This window comes from Bos javanicus, chromosome 10 (genome assembly GCF_032452875.1).
Source record: "Bos javanicus breed banteng chromosome 10, ARS-OSU_banteng_1.0, whole genome shotgun sequence".
In the NCBI taxonomy this organism is placed as follows: domain Eukaryota; kingdom Metazoa; phylum Chordata; class Mammalia; order Artiodactyla; family Bovidae; genus Bos; species Bos javanicus.
The window spans coordinates 73,702,765-73,723,374 of NC_083877.1; the positions used below are offsets into that span (position 1 = coordinate 73,702,765).

At 39.5% G+C, this 20,610-nt stretch overlaps 1 protein-coding gene across 1 annotated transcript in view; it reads left to right on the plus strand.

Moving 5' to 3' along the window:
* The window catches only part of SYT16 (synaptotagmin 16), a 305,114-nt gene that overhangs the window by 252,214 nt on the left and 32,290 nt on the right, over positions 1–20,610 (plus strand). Inside the window, exons 4-5 of the mRNA XM_061429769.1 lie at positions 12,933–13,145; positions 18,792–19,048. Coding sequence (XP_061285753.1) covers positions 12,933–13,145; positions 18,792–19,048 — 470 coding nt within the window. The remainder of the gene's footprint in view (positions 1–12,932; positions 13,146–18,791; positions 19,049–20,610) is intronic.

Consider the following 20,610-nt stretch of genomic DNA (forward strand, 5'->3'; position numbering starts at 1 on the left):
AAATCTAAGGTTCTTGATATTTCTCCTGGCAATATTGACTCCAGCTTGTGCTTCATCCAGCCTGGCATTTTACATACTCTGCATATAAGTTAAATAAGCAGGGTGACAATATACAGCTATGATGTACTCATTTCCCAATTTGGAACCAGATTGTTGTTCCATGTCTGGTTCTAACTGTTGCCTCTTGACCTGCATACAGGTTTGTCAGGAGGCAGGTAAGGTGGTCTGGTAATTCCATCTCTTGAAGAATTTTTCACAGTTTGTTGTGCTCCACACAGTCAAAGGCTTTAGCATAGTCAATAAAGCAGAAGTAGATGTATTTTTCTGGAATTCTCTTGCTTTTTCTATGATCCAATGGATGTTGGCAATTTGATCTCTGTGTTTCCTCTGCCTTTTCTAAACCCAGAGTGAACATCTGGAAGTTCTCGGTTCACGTGTTGAAGCCTAGCTGGGAGAAGTTTGAGCCTTACTTTGCTAGCGTGTGAGATGAGTGCAATTGTGCAATAGTTTGAACAGTCTTTCCATTGCCTTTCTTTGGGATTGCCTAGTGGCTCAGTTGATAAAGAATCTGCCTGCAATGCAGAAGACCTGGGTTCGATTCCTATGTCGGGAAGATCCTCGGGAGAATGGAATGGCAATGCACTCCAATATTCTTGCCTGGAGAATTCCTTGGACACAGAAGCCTGGTGGGTACTGTCAATGGGGTTTCATAGAGTCAGACACAACTGAGTGACTAACACTTTCACTTTCACTCACATCCATACATGACTACTGGAAAAACCATAGCTTTGACTATATGGACTTATATATCTTAGGGTTGCAAAAATTTCTTATATGTTTTTTCCTAGGAGTTTTGTAAAGTTTTACAGTTCAATCTATGATTAATTTTTATACCCACACACATAGTGTGAACTATGGGTTGATGTTCTACTTTATTAATAAAATTCGTTTTGCTCAAGCATACTTATTTGAAAGACTTCAGTTTCCCCCATTAAATTGCTTTGGAATCTTTTTTAAAAAACAAAAACAAACAAAAAAACAGTGGACCATATTTCCGTAGTCCTATTTCTGGACTAAATTCTGTTGATTAATTAGTTTACCTTTTTGCCATTATCAAATTGTTGATCAGTGTAGCTGTATCGTAAGTCTTAAAAGCAGGTAGGTTGGTACTCCCACTTTGTTCTTTTTAAAAATTATTTTGAATATTCTAAGTCCTTATGTTTCCTTATACACCTTAGAGTATGCTTGTCTAATTTTACAAAATGTCTGCTTGAATATTGGTTTAGATTGCATTAAATCAGAATAATTTGGGAAAATTAATATCTTAACAATACTGAGTCTTCTCTAATTTTTTTCTCAGGAATATTTTATTGCTTTTGGTATAGTAGATTGGAATGCCTCCTGTTAAACTTTAGGATATAGGTATATAATTTTCTATATTTGTGACATCTTTGTCAGTTTTTTTCATTAGTATTATGCTGGCCTCATAAAGTGGATTGAGAAATGCTCTCTTTTCCTCTGCTTTCTGGAAGAGTTGTATAGATGTTGGTGTTATTTGACCTTCATAGAACTCTGTACCTCAAAACTGCAGAATGTTTTTTTCTTTTTAAGTCACATTATCACAGTGGACTGTATGTTGAGTCATACAAATCTATACACTTACTGATTTTTTTCTTAGTTTCTCTATCAACTAACTACTGAGAAAAGGGTGTCAAAATCTCTAGTTTTATTTTGAGTTTGTCTGTTTCTCCTTTGAGCTCAGTTAGTTTTTCCATCACATGTTTTGAAACCCTGTTAATAGTTTCATACACACTTACAATTTTTATGTCTTCATGAGTTGATCATTTTATTGTTTTAAAATATAATTCCTCTCTGATAAAACTATTGTTTTGATGTTAATAGCTGCGTCAACTTCTTTATACTTAGAGTTTGAATAACTTATTTTTTAAATCCTTTTGCTTTTAACTTGTCTTGATAACTTGTATTTGTACTTATGGTCATTAAATAATTGGGTCTTGCTTTTTTATTCAGTTTGACAATCTTTACTTTCAAATGTGGTCTTTATTTCATTTGCATCTAATGTGTGGAAATTATTGCATTTAAGTATATCATTTTGCTATTTGCTTTCTAAATGTTGCTTCTGTTTTCATCTTCTGTTGCTCTTACTAGTTTCTTTTTGTGTTAATCATCTATGTGCTTAGTTTTCCATTTAAATTCCTCTAAAATGTTAGCTATACACATTCGTATTTTCTTTTTTCATGGATTTTCTAAGAATTACACATGCATCCTTAGTTTATCACAGTCCACTTAGAGTTAGTATTGTACTGCTTTATATTTGCTCTTTGTTGTATGTCACATTATACAACTTTGTGACAGAATAAATCACTTCCTTCCCCTCTCCTTTGTGCTATTGTTATCTCATGTTTTACTTTTCCACAGTGTCAACTCTCCACTCCCACAGAAGAGTATATACTTTCTTCAGTTGTCTTTCAGAAAAAGTAAAAGGAGAAAACATCCAATATTTTTTATTTTTACTCACATATTTACCATTGCTTTTCAATCCTTCCCTTAGATCTGAGATTTAGTTTGTTGCCAGTTCCCTTTCTTTTGACGAACTTCCTCTAACATTTCTTGAAATGAAGGTCTGATGAATACTCTTTTTATTTACATAAAAATGTATTACTTCACATACTTTTTTGAAGGATGATTTCTCTGGATATAGGATTTAGTGTTGATGTTTTATTTTTGCTTTCAGCTCTTAAATGTATCATTTTGTTGTGTTTTGGCTTCCAATGTCTCTGAGAGATGACAGTTTTGTTTTATTATTTTCTAGTATGCAATGCATTTCTCTTTCTCTTCTTACTTTTAAATATTTTGTTTTATCTTTGATTTTCAGTTACTTGACAATGATGTGCCTCACTGCAGAACTTTTGAGCTAGATTATTAAAATGTTTGATTCTGTATGTTGATTTTTTTCTGTATGTTTTTTCAGCACATTTGGGTGACTCCCAGTACTTATTTTTTCAAGTACTTTTCTTCCACATATTTTTGTTTTGTTTTTCCCTCCTTGAAGTCCAGTTATACATATTTCAGACAACTAGATATGCTATCCTTGTTCACTGAGGTTTTGTTTATTTTCTTTCCAAATTTTTTATGTTCTTCAGATTGATTACTTTTTATTGAGCTCCTTCAAAATTCATTGCCATCTCCAACCTGCTAAAAAGCAAACTGAATTTTTTAACTTTGAAGATTTAATTTTCAATTTTAAGTTTATTTAGTTTTTTGAATATTGTTTTCATTTCTCCACTGAAATTATCCTTATTTATGTTCATTATGATCATCCTTTCCTTTGATTCTTTGAAGTTATACAATAGATACTTTAAAGATGTTGTCTTCTGCATCCAAAATCTGAGTCATCTTGAGGCTAGTTTCAGTTGAATGCTGTTTTTCCTTGGTGATTCACATTTTTCTTGTTTCTTTGTATGTCTAGTGACTTCTGATTGTATACTAGACATTGTGGATCAAATGTTATAAAGATATTGGAGTCTTTAATCTTCCTGTAAAGAGTATTGCTTTTCATTTTAGCCTAGTTTCAACAGTGAAATTACTAGTTGATTCCTTTGAGTATAATGGTTTATAGTTTGTTATGTTGGACTTATTTCCATTTTACTCAGTCTAATTTCTAGTGTTAGCCCTTCTAAAGTTTGAACAGAAAATCTGGAGTGTCTACCAAGCTACTCTGCCTTGGCCAAATTCAAACTCCTAACTCAGACTCTGCTGGGACAGGCTTCAGACAAAATGTCTAATCAAATTTTTAGTCCTCTAGCTATTACTTTTTCTAATTTTCTTGAATTTTTCCATATGTATACATAGTACAGATTTCAGCCAAATGCTTGAGCTAAATTCATATGCAGATTTTAGAGCTCTCTCTCTCTCTCTGGGTCCCTCTTTTCTAGGATTTCCTTTTCCATTTCCAGTTGCTCTGGTTGCCTTGAATCCTGCCCTCTGACACCTCAGGTCAATAAGGCTTGTGATTTCTGCCTGAGTCCTTGATGCCCTGTGCCTCATAGACTTAGGAATGCTTTTAGCAGATAAATAGTATAACCATGTAGTCATCCAGTAATGTTTTCTTCTTTAACAAATTAGATCTCCTCTAGTTTCTACCTTCTGTTCACTCTCTATGCCTTCAGATAGTTTACTTTTTTTACATGAATTTATAATTATTATTAGGTTAGTTCAAGTCATGTACTCTGCTGCTGTCATAACTAGAATCTTCAATATTATAACTTTTCCCTAGTGCAGTGATCTTTATGTTACTCATAAAAGTTTTTCCATGTGACTAATTAATATTTAGCTGTTACAAGTGCCATCTCTTTGTTCATATATGAAATGGAGTTGTCAAAACATCTCATACAAGGTATAGGGTGACATAACAAGTGTGCACAGGAGAACCAGTTTGTAATCCTTCCTCTGCCACTAACTAGCTGCCTGACATATAGGTATGTGCCTTAAGTAGTCTCAGCCTTTGTTTCTATTCTGTAGAATGAACGAGTTAGGTTATATCAATGTTTTTCAACCTTTAAAAAAATGTCAGGACTTTTATTTTTTCCCAACAGAATCTTATAAAAATATAAACTGAATTAAAGCAAAACAGCCCTGATTGTACAGAGTGTATAGCTCAGCCTGCTCAGAGCAACCACCCACATCTTTACTTTTACCGTGGGTGGCATTGAAGCTCCTTTGTGGAATCCCAGACCTCCACAGAGCATAGTCTGAAAAAAAAAATCAAGGTTGATGATTTATATAAATCTTTTCCTATCCTGTTTGAGTTAAAAAATGACTGGATTATGCATCTAAAAATGTGGTCATTTTTTTAAGGATCTGAGAGGGGCAGTTGTCACCTTTGACCCTCCCTTTGTGCTTTTTTTCACTTTAACCAACTTCTTGTTCTTATTTCTATCCTTATCCAACCACCCTGGGCAAACACTTGCTGTAGGTATTGAGAAATCTGGTATATTAGGGATTCTTGCAATTGTAGCTAAAATGAGCACTCAGATACCGCACCACCGAGCACAACCCACCTCTGCATGTCTCCATGTCCCATCTACAATATATGAGCAGTACTTCCCTCCACCTAATTGCTCCTATGTGGGTGGGAAGGAATTAATAAGTTTGGATCTGCACTGATCATTTATAAAGTCTTTCTCCATCTGTAAAATAGCAGCAGACAGGCTTAAGAAAGCCTCTCTTTGCACCACCAGTTGGTGGTTTTGTTGCCTTAAAAGAAACAACAAAATGAGCAGGTGTTGAGCACTGCCCACATCCAGACAGCATTGCCCACATCCAGACAGCACTGCCAACTCTTACAGAGTGCTCCACCTCTAAACTTGGAAAAATGCATAGTGAGGGAAGGAAGCTGATACAACCCACATTGTCAGCTTAATTTTCTCTTATTCCAGCCCTCGTTTCTTTCATCCTTTCCCTGAAACAGTTCTGAGGAGTTTTCAAGTCAGACCCTGCAAGAATAGGCATTCTTCCCTTTGCTTATAAATGGCAGGGCTTCCTAGATGGGTTTCCATATAGGGCACTGCTGCGATGAGGAGTAATAATAATAATCATTAACATTTTTTAGCATATCATATGCCAAGCATTTTTTCCCCCTTTCATGATTTATCCCACTTAGCCCTATCAACAACTTTAAGATGTAAGGAATATCAAGATAAGGACATTGTAGTTCAGAAAGATTAAGGAACTTGCTTAGATCTCAGACCAGCAAATGGAAGGTCCCAGATTCATACAGAGGCAGCTTGACTCCAGATTCTGCCTTCACTGATGTTAGACCTGGACAGGCAGTTTCTGGGCACTGAGACCCCACTTTCCTGTCTTTTCATTGTGAAAGATGAAGATGGCATTTCCTCTGCCTCTGTTCACAAGAAAAAAAAAAGATTCAGTAAAAATCAAAGGGAGGAATATTCTGATTGCACTGCTATAGAGACTTGGTATTGATGGATCTATAGATAACTCTCTCTTTTCATTCAGTCATGAACTTCCTGTCAGTGCAAGAAGCCCACAGTAGCAACTCAATAGTGTGTGAACAGAGGGAAGGAGCTGGGTGGCCATGCATCAGGAAGATTGCAGAAGAGTCTGACTTTTCTTTGGTGGTGGATACTGAGGTGGCGTCTAAGATCTCTCCAAATTCTGTGATTGAGTGAAGTGAACAATCTCAACTTCAAGATGTGTCCACATCCTTGGCATTTGTGCAACATTTTCTCTGTTATTTTAGCAAGCTAATTGGATGAAGAGGTGAAGATTTTAATACAAATTTCCATTTGTATTAAATATTATTTTCTAAGTGCTTAGCTTGAAAGAGGTTTGAACTGTGTTTCAGAAAGCACTATCTTATGTCTGAAAATTAAGTGCCACAACTTAGACAAGACTTCAGTCAGTTCAGTTCAGTTCAGTCGCTCAGTCGTGTACGACTCTTTGCGACCCCATGAATTGCTGCACACCAGGCCTCCCTGTCCATCACCAACTCCTGGAGTTCACTCAAACTCACGTCCATCGAGTCGGTGATGCCATCCAGCCATCTCATCCTCTGTCGTCCCCTTCTCCTCCTGCCCCCAATCCTTCTCAGCATCAGAGTCTTTTCCAATGAGTCAACTCTTCGCATGAGGTGCCCAAAGTACTGGAGTTTCAGCTTTAGCATCATTCCTTCCAAAGAACACCCAGGGCTGATCTCCTTCAGAATGGACTGGTTGGATCTCCTTGCAGTCCAAGGGACTCTCAAGAGTCTTCTCCAACACCACAGTTCAAAAGCATCAGTTCTTTGGCGCTCAGCTTTCTTCACAGTCCAACTCTCACATCCATACATGACCACTGGAAAAACCATAACCTTGACTAGACGGACCTTTGTTGGCAAAGACTTAGTGATTTTCAAAGATTTAAGTTGAATGAAATCCAGATCCACTCTTTAGTTGTTGGCGCAGACTCATTACAAGGAAAGTAGCAGCTGGGAACTTTCAAAAAGGTAAGAATCAAATTTTGAATTTGAGAAAATAACTGATTGGTGAGAGAACATGGAAAATAATGTGGCAAAACCATTGACCTGGAAACCTGGAGACCTCAATTTGGTCCTGGCTTGGTATACACTTTGCCTCTTTGGGTTTTGGCTTCTCTTTGTGAAAATGAGAGAATAGATGGATGCTCATGAAAATCCTTTCTAACCCAACCTATGTGATTTTATATTCTTAATGACCAAACACAGTTGTATAGATTTTGACCAGGATTTTTTTCCTTCAAGCAAGAGATGACAGAAGGAGCATAATGTGGTCATAATAATATTGATGTTGGAGCCAGACCACCTGGGTTTGAATCCTGGTTACAATGTTTATTAATGTTTGCCTGTTATCACTGTGGCAAATTACTGACCTCATGATGCCTCAGTTTCCCCATTCACAGAATGGGGATAATAAAGTACTGATTTCATTGGGTTATTGTGAGGAGTAAATAAGTTATCAGATGTAACTTTCTAGAATAGTGCCTGGCTCATGATCAATGCTGTATATGGGATTGCTTTTATTGTTATAATAGCACCACTATTGACTTCTGTTGCTACCAGTGGGTTTTTAGGAGAGATGATAGGTTTCATTTTTAGACAGAGAATTTCCTGAGATCCTTGAGGACTGAGGCTTAGAATAGCATGTGCAGTTGCATTTAGAATCCCATGAGGAGAATGGACCAGTTATACTGCAGCCTGGGTGCGTTCACTCTCATACAGGGTGACTCTTCTTCCCACTGCTCTCTCCTCACAAAAGAAGCAATGTCCTGGCAGATTTCAGAGTGGGAATGGCAAAACCCCCTCTCGCGCACTCTGGAAAGTAATCTAGATATGGCTCTAGTCTCCTGAGGCAATAATGTCTGATGATTTGTGCACTGACCAAGAACAGAGGTTCTATGTTCAAGTCCCAGCTTTGTTACTTTGCTAACTTTTTTGCCTAAGATAAGTTACTTAATCTCTTTATGCCTCTGTTTCCTATCTCTAAAATGAGAGTAATAATAATTATCCCTACTTCATGGTGTTGCTGTGGTGATTAAATGGAATAATATATGTGAAGTCCCCAGAAGATACCTGGCATATAGTCTATGTTTAGTTAATGGGAAACATTATAATTACTGTTATGATTATGCAACAGGGAAGAGTAATTTTAAATTTATGCTGGATCTGTTTCTGTGACTTTAACCCTTTTTTGGTATTATAAGAATACATAATGGTCTGCCTCAGGGAGATAACCTGAGCAGCCCAACTGTGAAGGATTTTAAGGAAGTGAAACTAGCACATCCCCCTGCATTCTAGGGGACATTTGCAAGGACTGAATAGTCTTTTTACTTTGTTTCCTCACCCCGCTCTGTCCCCTGCCCCCCAACCTCTGATCTATAAAGAACCTGGCAACCAGGCCCTGACATGATAGCCTGCCAACTTCTTGGTCAGCCGACTCTCCGATTAAAGTCTCTTCCTTGCCGCAACCCTTTGAGAATCGGATTCATTGGCCTGTCGTGCAGCGAGCAGAGCAAGCTTGGACTCAGTAATGGTTATTATATTGAGTGAGGAGAATCTGTGCTCTGTGGATGATCAGTGACTCACTGGGAAAAAAATCAGGGACCCCACACTGTTAAATTAATGAATTCTAATTCTTAATTTTATATATGAGGAGATACTTGTGGACTAACTCACTTAATTTGAAACTGATGACTTTTGACTCTGAAAAGTTTTAATAGTAAAACAATAGTATACTATTAATGATATTAGTCACTATTAATACAATTAATATATGTTAATGTAATTAATGTAATTAAGTATATTAATAGTATGTAACTTAATAGTAATACAGTTCAGTCCAGTTGCTCAGTTGTGTCTGACTCTTTGTGACCCCATGGACTGCTGCATGCCAGGCTTCCCTGTCCATCACCAACTCCCAGAGCCTACTCAAACTCATGTTCATTGAGTCGGTGATGCCATCCAACCATCTCATCCCCTGTTGTCCCCTTCTCCTCCCACCTTCAATCTTTCCCAGCATCAGGGTCTTTTCCAATAAGTCAGTTCTTCGCATCAGGTAGCCAAAGTATTGGAGTTTCAGCTTCAACATCAGTCCTTCCAATGAACACCCAGGACTGATCTCCTTTAGGAGGGCCAGTTGGATCTCCTTGCAGTCCAAGGGACTCTCAAGAGTCTTCTCCAACACCACAGTTCAAAAGCATCAATTCTTTGGCACTCAGCTTTCTTTATAGTCCAACTCTCACATCCATACATGACTACTGGAAAAACCATAGCTTTGACTAGACGGACCTTTGCTGGCAAAGTAATGTCTCTGCTTTTTCATATGCTGTCTAGGTTGGTCATAACTTTTCTTCCAAGGAGTAAGTGTATTTTAATTTCATGGCTAAAGTCACCATCTGCAATGATTTTGGAGCCCAAAAAATAAAGTCTGTCACTGTTTCCATTGTTTCCCCATCTGTTTCCCATGAAGTGATAGGATAGATGCCATGATCTTAGTTTTAAGCCAACTTTTTCACTCTCCTCTTTCACTTTCATCAAGAGGCTCTTTAGTTTTTCTTCGCTTTCTGCTGTTAAGTATGGTGTGGGGTCATCTGCATATCTGAGGTTATTGATATTTCTACTGGCAATCTTGATTTCAGCTTGTGCTTCATCCAGCCCAGCATATCACGTGATGTACTCTGCATATAAGTTAAATAAGTAGGGTGACAAAATATAGCCTTGACGTACTCCTTTCCCGATTTGGAACCAGTCAGTTGTTCCATGTCCAGTTCTAACTGTTGCTTCTTGGCCTGCATACAGATTTCTCAGGAGGCAGGCCATGTGGCCTGGTATAGTAATACTAATGGAATACAAATGGCCTAGTAGTACACATGGAATGGAATCTCAGAGTTGGAAAAAGTGCCAGTGGATGTCTAATACAGCCACTTCTCCAGTACATATATCCCCCTGAGTACCTCCTAGGCGTGTAGATGGTCCTATACTCTAAAGGTGGGGAAAGTTTAGTTTTGGTCTTTTGGTCCTGTTAGTCTATGGATCTCTTCCATATGTGATGGTCCATCCCATGCTAGAGAACTATGACTAGCACACTGAGACTTGAGGAGACTGTGTATTGTAATGGTGTTCTATTGGATGGTAATGGAATCTCTTCTAACACTTAGCTTTCAATGTCTTGCCATGGGTCTGGTCCCAGATAACAATAAAATTGAGTGAGCTGAAAACAATATGCTCTTAAGTCATTGGATCAGCTACTCCATAAAAGAGAGAAATAGATTGAATGTTGACACCTGTCAGGTAGAAAGTTTGGAGTCAGAGAATTTAGATCCAGAAAAGACCTGGAAAATGATCCATACATTAGAAGTGATCCACAAATGAAGAAACAGGGTCAGAGAGATTGAGTCTCAGCCGCATAGACTCAGCTAGCTAATATGAGCGAGCACAAAGAATAAGAGTTCTTTCTACCACCTCTCTCCGATTCTCCAGCAGAGTGATTAGAAGTGTGACCTCTAGAGACAGACTGCCTTGTTTCAAATTTTGGTTCTACCCTCTCCTGGCAGTGTGATCTTCAGACAGTTGTAGACTTTTCTCTGCCTCAATTTTCATATGTGAAAGATGGGAACAATAATAGAGGTTTTGTGTGGACGAAATGAGATATGTATAAGACACTTAGGACACTTCCTGGCACATTAAAGACATTCAATAATTGCTTCCAAAGAGCCTCAGGAGAATCAGCTCTTAAGCCAGAGAGTAAATGTTTTGGCCAGGTGAGTGTTTTCAAGTATTTTCTCTTGCTTAAAATATGGCCTTTAAATTTCTTCCTAGCCTCTAATTCTTAACTGATCTTCAGGACCCACTGTCCTGTTAACAACCATATCCTTCCCTGGAACCACTGTGAGTTTTGGATGAAAAGAGGAAATCTTTAAAAAATAATTCCCTATTATTTATATTTCCAGTCCATATTCAGCAGATATTTACCGTGTCATCTGCCCTGTGCCTGACACAGAGAGAGTGCCTGCAGGGACACAGGGGTGGGTGGTCTTATGTGCTTCTTATCCTCAGGGTGTGTGCAAGTTAGATGGAACGGTTGGCAGTTAAATAGGTAATTTCTGCCACAAAGCTGGAGGAGGCACTGGCAGGACAGGCTAGAGCGTGATTTTACAGCACATGGAAGGAGCCTTAAATCCCTAAAGTTGACTTAAGAGATCAAGGAAGGACTCTCTGGAAGAAGTGATACCTCTGCTGAGACCTAAGTGGTAAGCTGGATTCTTGACTAGTTTAGATGGGGACTGGAGAAGAATATTCCCGACACAGGGATCATGTGTGAGTGTTGGGGGTGAGAGAAGGGCTCAGGCTTGAGAGAAAACACTGGGTATTCATCAATCCAGTCAACATTCAACAAGTGTTTAATTAAGTACTTACTCCTCAGCATGCATTGTTTTACATACTATAGAGACATCAGATAACAAAACAGGGGATATCTTTATTTTCACTGAATTTATTGGGGAGAAGAAAGAAAAGAATATCAAGTGCAGGGAACAGAACTCCTTCAGGTCAGTCACTCAGTCATGTCTGACTCTTTGCGACCCTGTGGACTGCAGCAAGCCAGGCCTCCCTGTCCATCACCGACTCCTGGAGCCTACTCAAATTCATGTCCATCGTGTCGGTGATGCCATCCAACCATCTCATCCTCTGTCGTCCCCTTCTCTTCTAGCCTTCAATCTTTACCAGCATCAGGGTCTTTTCAAGTTTGTCGGTTCTTTGCATCAGGTGGCCAAAGTATTGGAGTTTCAGTTTCAGCATCAGTCCTTCCAATGAATATTCAAGATTTATTTCCTTTAGGATGGACTGATTGGATCTCCTTGCAGTCCAAGGGACTCTCAAGAGTCTTCTGCAACAGCACAGTTAAAAGCATCAGTTCTTCAGCACTCAGCCTTCTTTATAGTCCAACTCTCACATCCATACACGACTACTGGAAAAACCATAGCTTTGACTAGGTGGACTTTTGTGGGTAAAGTAATGTCTCCGCTTTTTAATATGCTGTCTAGGTAAGCCCACAAAGATCCTTAAGGTAGAACAATCAGGGAAGTGTTTAGGATGAAGTCAAGCTGAGACCGCAAAGTTGAGAGGAGTCAGCCAGGTAAACACCTGGGGAGGGAGGGTTTCTGGCAGAAGGAACAACATGGGCAAAGGCAGGGATGATCAGATACTGCTGGAGAAACGAAGAGGACTGACCAGTGCGCGGGGTGGGGGAAGTGGTACGAATGATTCAGAGCGTCTGGGTTGGGTTTGTTGGCGATGGAGAAAGGGATTTCTAGTATAAACTAGTTATTCATTATTTTTTAAGACACATATAATGTGGTGTCGCTTTTCAAATCTGGGAAGCTTTTGGAAGATCTCAGTAGCTAATATCTCTTTTCTGAACTGGGTCTTCACTCTGTGTGTTAATAGCTGAGATGAGGCAAAGAGCATATTGTTCATCACCACCAGCTAGAAATACACATAAGATACACGTGTGTCCAGATGCTGGTCCTATTCCCAGTCGTGAGCACATGTCAGCAGCATAATGACCCAGCAGGCTGCCCAGCTCAACAAGAGGGCTCAGTATGTCGGTTACAGGGTGCTGGCAGGGGGGCGGCACAGGGAAGGGGGTACCAGTGTTCTCTTTGACCTCTAGCACAGTAGTTCTAATTACCCTTCTGAGCTTTCTTTCCCTGTTTCATTCTTTTGGACTCAAAACTTGTGTTTCAAAAGTGCTTTAAATTCTTTCTACCCACCTTTGGTCTGCTTTGATCCAGATTAATTGGCCACTGTTTCTCTGGATTACCTGTCTCTGTTTTCTTGTGGGCCCCATAGAAGACTCATGGCTCTTGTTTGCTTCCAGTTAACAGCTTCGGAGATGATGAGGAGCTGTCCACATCTTCTGACAGTGATGAGGAGGTGATCAAACAATTTGAGATTTCTGTGTCCCGGTCCCAGAGTTTCCGCTTGGGAGCATCTGAGAAAGGAAAGCAGACAGGATTGGAGCATAAACCAAAACCCAGTCACTGTCTCTCCACCCACAAAGAAGACAGCACAGGAGTGTCCACCTGCAAAGGTATTCTTTGCATCAAACCTTTCCTTTATCTAGACCAGGTATGTCTAATGGTAAGAATGATTTTGAGTCACTGCACTGGTATTTGCAAGTCCAGAGAGGAGAGCAAAAAGAAGGATGATGTCCAGAAGGTGGGACAGGGCAAAAGGGCTGCTTCAGATCTTCCAAGGAGCCTCATGCAGACAGAATGGATCAGCAGTACCAAAGTCTTAATCCTGAATTGTGGAAACCCCTTCCTTCCTCACAGTTTACTGCTTTGTACATTTTGACAGCTAATGACTAGAATGGTATTTTTTAAGGTTTATAAAATTTCATTCCATTCTGACAAGTACAAAAATGTTATATACATGTCTGCTGATGTTGCACTTCTGTGTCTTTCCTCCCATTTGAAAATGTAGGATCCATTTTCCATATATCTATGTAACCTCAGGAGATAGGTTGTATTATTAAAACAATAGGTATGTTTTACCTTCCAAATAAAAATAATGTGTTTTCATAATATTGAATAATCTTTTTTAAACAACATGTACCCTGCACACTCTCCCTCATGCCCTGTAGTTTCTGGAGCCCAGCCTGTATTAGAATCTTGGGTATGAGCAGGTCTCTTGCCACCCTCCATCTTCATATTAAGTGTACTTTTCACAAAGGGAGAGGGGGACACTCAGGGCAGGGTGAGCACAGCCTGTGACTGTGAGTAAGGCTTGTCAAGGGTCCTTCTCCCTGCCCACCAGGCACACAAAAGAAGCTAGGGAAAGAACAGTATGATATTTCTTAGTGCTTTCCACAGCAAAGGTCTCTATCTCTCTGACTCCTTTATGCCCAGAACCCTGAATGGCATAGGACGTTGAAACAGGGAACAGTCTGTGAAGTGTATCTGGTAAAAAAAAAAAAAAAGAAAGAAGCCAGAGAAAATGTCAAACTGTCTACCATAGTGACCTGGTCTAAAATGACCTGGGTTCTCTAATCTTTTTCTTCTTTCCTCTGGGGCTGTGGTTCATCCAACCAATGGGGTCATAGTTGGTCTTCCTTGTTTTTCAGCACTTAGTAGTAGGAAGACAAAAAGGAGAGTGTAGAACTGAGAGACGATAACAGAGAAGAAATTTCTGATTTGATGATATGGATGAAGTGGGCAAAAAAAGAACAAAGGAGGCAGAAAGGAAAATTAACAAATGAGCCCTATTTTTTAGCAGGAATATAATAATTTGTGGATCTAATGTAATTTTACTTATTTACATGGGCCACATAGCATTTTATTGCTCGTCTTTTTAGCCCAGGTAAGCCAAGAGATAAACACTCAGTGTAACCGAAGGATAGTAACAGTTGCCAGAGGCCCTCTGTAATCTCCTCACCCTCTCTCCTGTTTGGTTTTTCTCTGCTGTTACATCACAGCACTCTTCTCTCTCCACTGAGAGGGCAAATGTTAGCTAATGAAAGTTAATCGCAGTTGATCCCCTATGAGTAGCTTGTTTAATTCTAAAGCTAATGGCCCCATTTCCCAGAGGCCTAAGTGTCTAGATTTTGATTTATACAAACACACTGTTCTGAGAATTCTGACAAACACTCTAGCCCTCCACCTTCCTGGAATTAGCAGCAACTTTTGTCGTAACTGGTGTGATTCTGAGTTTTTTGACAGATCGTGATAGAAAGGCTACATTTTTCTCTACCGGAGGGTGGAATGAGTCTACTACACTGAATGAATTACCTGTACATTTTGAAGAAAATCAGCAGGAGTTTTCATAAGAACGATTAACTGCATGCTAAATTTTAGGTTATCAAATGCCATGGAAATGTTAATGTAATTTTTATTGCGTGATTTTTTCTGTGTCATTTCTTTTTGTTCATTTTTAGATCATTGAATTTGTGTCAGCAGTAAAGAATAATGAAAAGATTAAGCATGCACCCCAGAGAGAATTTTTTTAACTCCTATTCTCTATTTAGCTATTTTCCCCTCTACCTTAAACATGTTTTTCTAAGATCAAATTTGCATGCGTGCATGCTAAGTTGCTTCAGTTGTGTCTGACTCTTTGCGATCCTATGGACTGTAGGCCACCAGGCTTGTCAGTCCTTAGGATTCTCCAGGCAAGAATACTGGAATGGATTGCCATGCCCTCCTCCAGGGGATCTTTCCCACCCAGGAATAGAACCCTCATCTCTTATGTCTCCTGTGTTGGCAGGTGGGTTCTTTACTACTAGTACCACCTGGGAAGCCCCAAGATCAAATTTAATTGTAGACAATTCTTTCACTTAAAGGGTGCATTCAGAATGTAGAACCGGTGAAATTCAAGATCTAAACCCACTTAAAACCTTCATCATATTCCAGCTAAGTTCTCTCTTGTCTCACATATCTGATTTAGTGTTATTGTGAATTAGTTGTCACTGTATTCCTGATAATGTCAAAGAGGGCTTGTCCTAAGTGATCTGAATCAGGAGCTGTGCATGAGGTCTCTATGAATGTAAGATGGGCTACAGAATAATAGCCCACTTATTGGACTTTTTGTTTGTTTTGACCAAAGCCTTATTTTTGTTTGTGAAATATTTAGTTCTTAAGATGTTTCATAGTAGCTAATCATTACCTTCTTGGTGTCACTTAAAACAAGCCAGTTATCCCGTGTGTGTGTGTGTGTGTGTGTGTGTGTGTATTTTAAGAGACTTATTGCAAAGAATTGGCTTATGTGATTGTGGGAGCTCTGAAATCCACTGTTCAGAAGGAGAGGCTGAAACTCAGGAAGGAACTAAAGCTTCAGTCTATAGATGAAATTGCTTCTCCTCCGGGAATGCCTCAGTTCTCCTCTTAAGGCCTTTCAAGGGACTGATTATGTAGGATAATCCCCTCTACTGAAAGTCAACTTTAATTATATCTACAAAATGCCTTCATAGCAACTCCTAAATTAGCACTTAATTGAATAATTGAGGCCTATAGCCAAGCTGACACATAAAATTGACCATCACGAATGGTAGGCCAAAGTATGGGTGATGGAGGGAAGGGTCTTGTAGTAGAAAAGAAAGCATAAAAGGATAATAGGTTTATATTCCATCAAAGTGGGATATGGACTAAAAAATTTCCTCTCATAAAATAAATATGGTTGATGTGACACAATTATGCTCTATAATTTCTAAGAAGCCAGGATACATTTCTCAACAACAGGCGATTACTTTTCTGTATATGTTTAAGGTGACATGACCTTCTTTAATTTAAAGCATGTGAAGATGCTTTATGTAACAGTGAATAACCCTTCCCCCTCCTTGCAACTTGACTTGTCCCCCAGATTTGCCTTTCTAATTCATTCCTTGCTTGTCTGTCAAGGAAAATGGTTTGTTACATTAATATAGTTCTTATGTTTTTCAGTTATGAATAGCTTTTTAAGGTTTTAATGTAGCTTTTGAAAATTCTCTTATTACTGATCTAAGTATTATCACTGTAGGAGTTGAAGTCATGAGACAATTTTATGGGGGTAATTTCTTGGCAGAGTTAGATTTTGTGCTGAGATCCTGCTGGGCACCACACACGTTGATGGATGACCCACTGTTTAACGGGACATTTTAGTGTTCATGTATGTGAGGAATGGATGGGCTAATTAGAGCCTGAGAAGAAAATTCTGCTTTGTGTTATAGGGTTTTGCAAATGGAATAACCCTTGTTCCATCATTTTCTGGGTCTTGTGTGTGTGTGTGTGTGTGTGTGTTTGCCAAATAACTGAAAGTATGAATGTCAAGATTTTAGGTATCCTATGAGAGTATTTCCAAGAGGCCTGAAGTGAATTATTAAGAAAAACAAGGCAGATGGAGAACTTCTCAATGGCTTGCCATGATTTGGCAAAATCCCAAATGAGGGGTTGGATTTTGTGCCCTGAAAACCAAGTCTTCCCAAAGATTGTTATATCTGGTCTGCAGAGGGTGATGATGTGTTTTTAAGTTTATGTGTTTATTGTAGGTGGGTCAAATATTGTCTGCTAAACCACTGTCCACACTGCTCCATATTGCTACACATCTGGCTGTTTCAAGTATCTGTTATCTGCGTAGCCTTGAAAGCTACTTGAGATTTAATAAAACCCACTTTGAGTCTGAAGGAGGCAGAGAAGATTCAGGAGTTGTTGGGACTTTGGATGGACAGGAAGGAAAGGAGAGGAGGAAGGGCTTGAAGACCGCTGTGAACAAAAATACACAACTGTTGTTTTCATGGACAAGACTGCAGTATATGGATGTTGCTTAGCAGCTTCAAGGACCTTATGTTCTAGCTCAGATTTTTAGACCAATGGTGGGAACAACTGCTATTATACAGTGTGTAAATAAGAGCTGAGTTTGTCATCCTCACGAATCCTGTCTATATCTCTAATTTTCCATCATCTTGGGAGTAGGGGACACTGGAGAAGAGTAGAGGCCAAAGAGAAAAGACATCCTTGGCTACTTTCTGGATGTGGGAGGCAATTTAGGGTGAAAGCTATTGCTTAGGAAGAACAGGAAGACCCTGCCAGTTTTTCCTTATTATCTGAGGGTAACCTGGTTGTCAAGGAAGAGGAAGGGGATGAACAGGGTAAGGGAGCACTGAGAGAGAAGAGAATGACACTAAGGGCTGAGAAAGACTCTGAGTCTAAACGAGTCAGGGAAGATTTGGGAGTTGTCGGGACTTCAGATGGACAAGAAGGAAAGGAGAGGAGTGAGGGCTTGAAGACTGCTGTGAACAAAAACATACAGCTGGTGTTTTCATGGCCAATGAGACCACAGATGTCTACGAGTTTGGTGGTAGTACTGAGTGGGCTTTGCTGGGCTGGATGAGGCCAGACAGGTAAGCAAGGCTAATATTTATGGAAAGGCTGGTGGTTGCTAGACAGATATTATTTCACATGTTCACAGTGAATTTCTGACGGGTTTTCCCAATGACTCAGTGGTTAAAGAACCTGCTTGCAATGCAGGAGATTCAGGAGACTTGAGTTCGATCCCTGGGTGGGAAGATCCCTTGGAGGAGGAAATGGCAACCCATTCCAGTATTCTTGCCTGGAGAATTCCATGGACAGAGGAGCCTGGTGGGCTATGGTCCATGGGGTTACAAAGAGTCGAACATGATTGAGTAAGCAAACACACATAGACAAGGAAACAAAGGTTAAGACAGTTCAAAAATTGTTCAAGTTCTTAATACGGAACTTGGATTTTAAACCCAGATCCTCTGAATCCAGGGGCTTCCCAGGTGGCACTAGTGGCATTAGTGGTAAAGAATCTGCCTGCCAGTGCAAGAGATACAAGACATGTGGATTTGATCACTGGGTTCAGAAGATCCCCTGGAGGAGGAAATGACAACCCACTCCAGGATTCTTGCCTGGAAGATTCCATGGACAGAGGAGGCTAGTGGGTTATAGTTCATGGAGTTGTGAAGAGTTGGACTTATTTTATCCTTCTAACATAATGTACATCCTAAATACGCTCATATTATCATAAAGCATTCAGTCTTCTTGTATCCTATATAATGAACTAATGGGTTTTGGTTTTATGGGCCAAGTTTATCCACCATATAGATGAAAGTGTGTTTCAGCAGATGTTATTTAATGGGTTTTGTTTTAGCAAACTTGATTGGGGTAGTTGCTATTGCCCATTTTCTCTAGATAAAAAGATGAAACATGATAATACATTTGAAAGAATTTCCTTTTTGCAAATTTAGGTTTGGATGGAGCCAGCCAACTGACTTATTCTGAGAATCTGTCTTATGGTGAAGATGATCCCATCTCTGCCCACTCACAGTCCACTTGTGAGCTGGGGGGCACCAGGCACCATGGTGTACCTCCTGGAGAGACCAGCGTGGTCCATAGCCTCAGCCGGCAGTCCACAGAGGGCAGCCTGGAGATGGAGACAGCTTTTAATAACCAGGGATTCGAAGATTCCTATGCTACTGACAGCTCCTCTGTGTGGAGTCCAGAGGCAAGTTGTTTGTTTTTCCTTGCTTGAATATTGTCTGCCCCCTGGTTCGTTGTTCCCCTTCTCCTCCCCGTTCTTCTCCTCCTTTTCTCCACTCCCTTTAAGAAGAAAATTTTTCCAAAAAGGAAGCATTGCTTTGAAAAACAAACACCTAAACAGCCTTTAATGGAAATGTATTTTTTATTTAGATAACCAAGTCCCAGTTCCTATGTGTGCCACTAAAAAAATCATATATAAGTGAAATCTATCAAAATGGAAAATGAAGCATTGGTGGCAGATTGAACCCAGCAATGATCAGCTTCTTTTTTTATATAAAGGAGTTTTTAGTTCTTTAGGGAGGCTGGATTCGGAGAAGGCAATGGCACCCCACTCCAGTACTCTTGCCTGGAAAATCCCATGGACGGAGGAGCCTGGTAGGCTGCAGTCCATGGGGTCGCTAACAGTCAGACACGACTGAATGACTTCACTTTCACTTTTCACTTTCATGCATTGGAGAAGGAAATGGCAACCCACTCCAGTGTTCTTGCCTGGAGAATCCCAGGGGCAGGGGAGCCTGGTGGGCTGCTGTCTATGGGGTTGCACAGAGTCAGACACGACTGAAGTGACTTAGCATAGGGAGGCTGGATTATTTCCTTCATAGTTTCAATTAAATGGAGTCTCTCTATATTTTTTTATACCAAATCTTAAATTATGAATTTTTGAATATGAGAATTATTTGGGAATGAAATGAAAAATACAGTGGCCCTGCAAATGAAATTATACAAGGTGTTATGATGAAGATTTTACAGTATGAACATATTTATTAGGTCCAAATTGAGCTGAAGTTCTAGGAGATGGTATTAGTCAGTCATGTCTCTCTGTCTATTAACTTTGCTTTTTGGATAAATCTCTGATAAAATATACATTGCCTAATTTCTTTTCCAGTTGAAACTTACTCCCAAATATGCCTAAGCATCCAGAAGTATGACTGGAGGATTGCTCAGATTCATGTTCATTGAGTCACTGATACTATCTAACCATCTCATCTCATCCTCTGCTGCCCTCCTCTCCTTTTGCCTTCAATCTTTGCCAGCATCAGGGTCTTTTCCATGAGTCGGCTCTTGGCATCAGGACCAAAGTATTGGAGCTTCAGCATCAGTCCTTCCATTTAATATTCAGGGTTGATTTCCTTTAGGATTGACTGGTTTGATCTCCTTGCATGACTTTAAGAGATATTAAATATTCTAATATTTAATATGTCTAATACCTACTTTGAAATTAATGTTGATAAAATAACTCATGTAGTTATATACAAATTTGTGTGAATAGAGGAAGGAGAAGGGCAGATGGATTTTGTTAGCATCAGTCTGCCTGAGAAAATAAACAGGATGAATCTCTTATTAGAACCTGGACTGTCATACACACCAAATGCTCGTCAAGGAGGAGAAAAAAAAAATCACAGAAAATTATGTTTCAAAGCCTGACTGTTAAGGTACTGGAGCACATAGAGAAAGCATAAGGAGATGACACAGGGATATGTGTACTCTGTGTAGAGTATTGCTGAAATCCAGGGATGGCAACTCAGA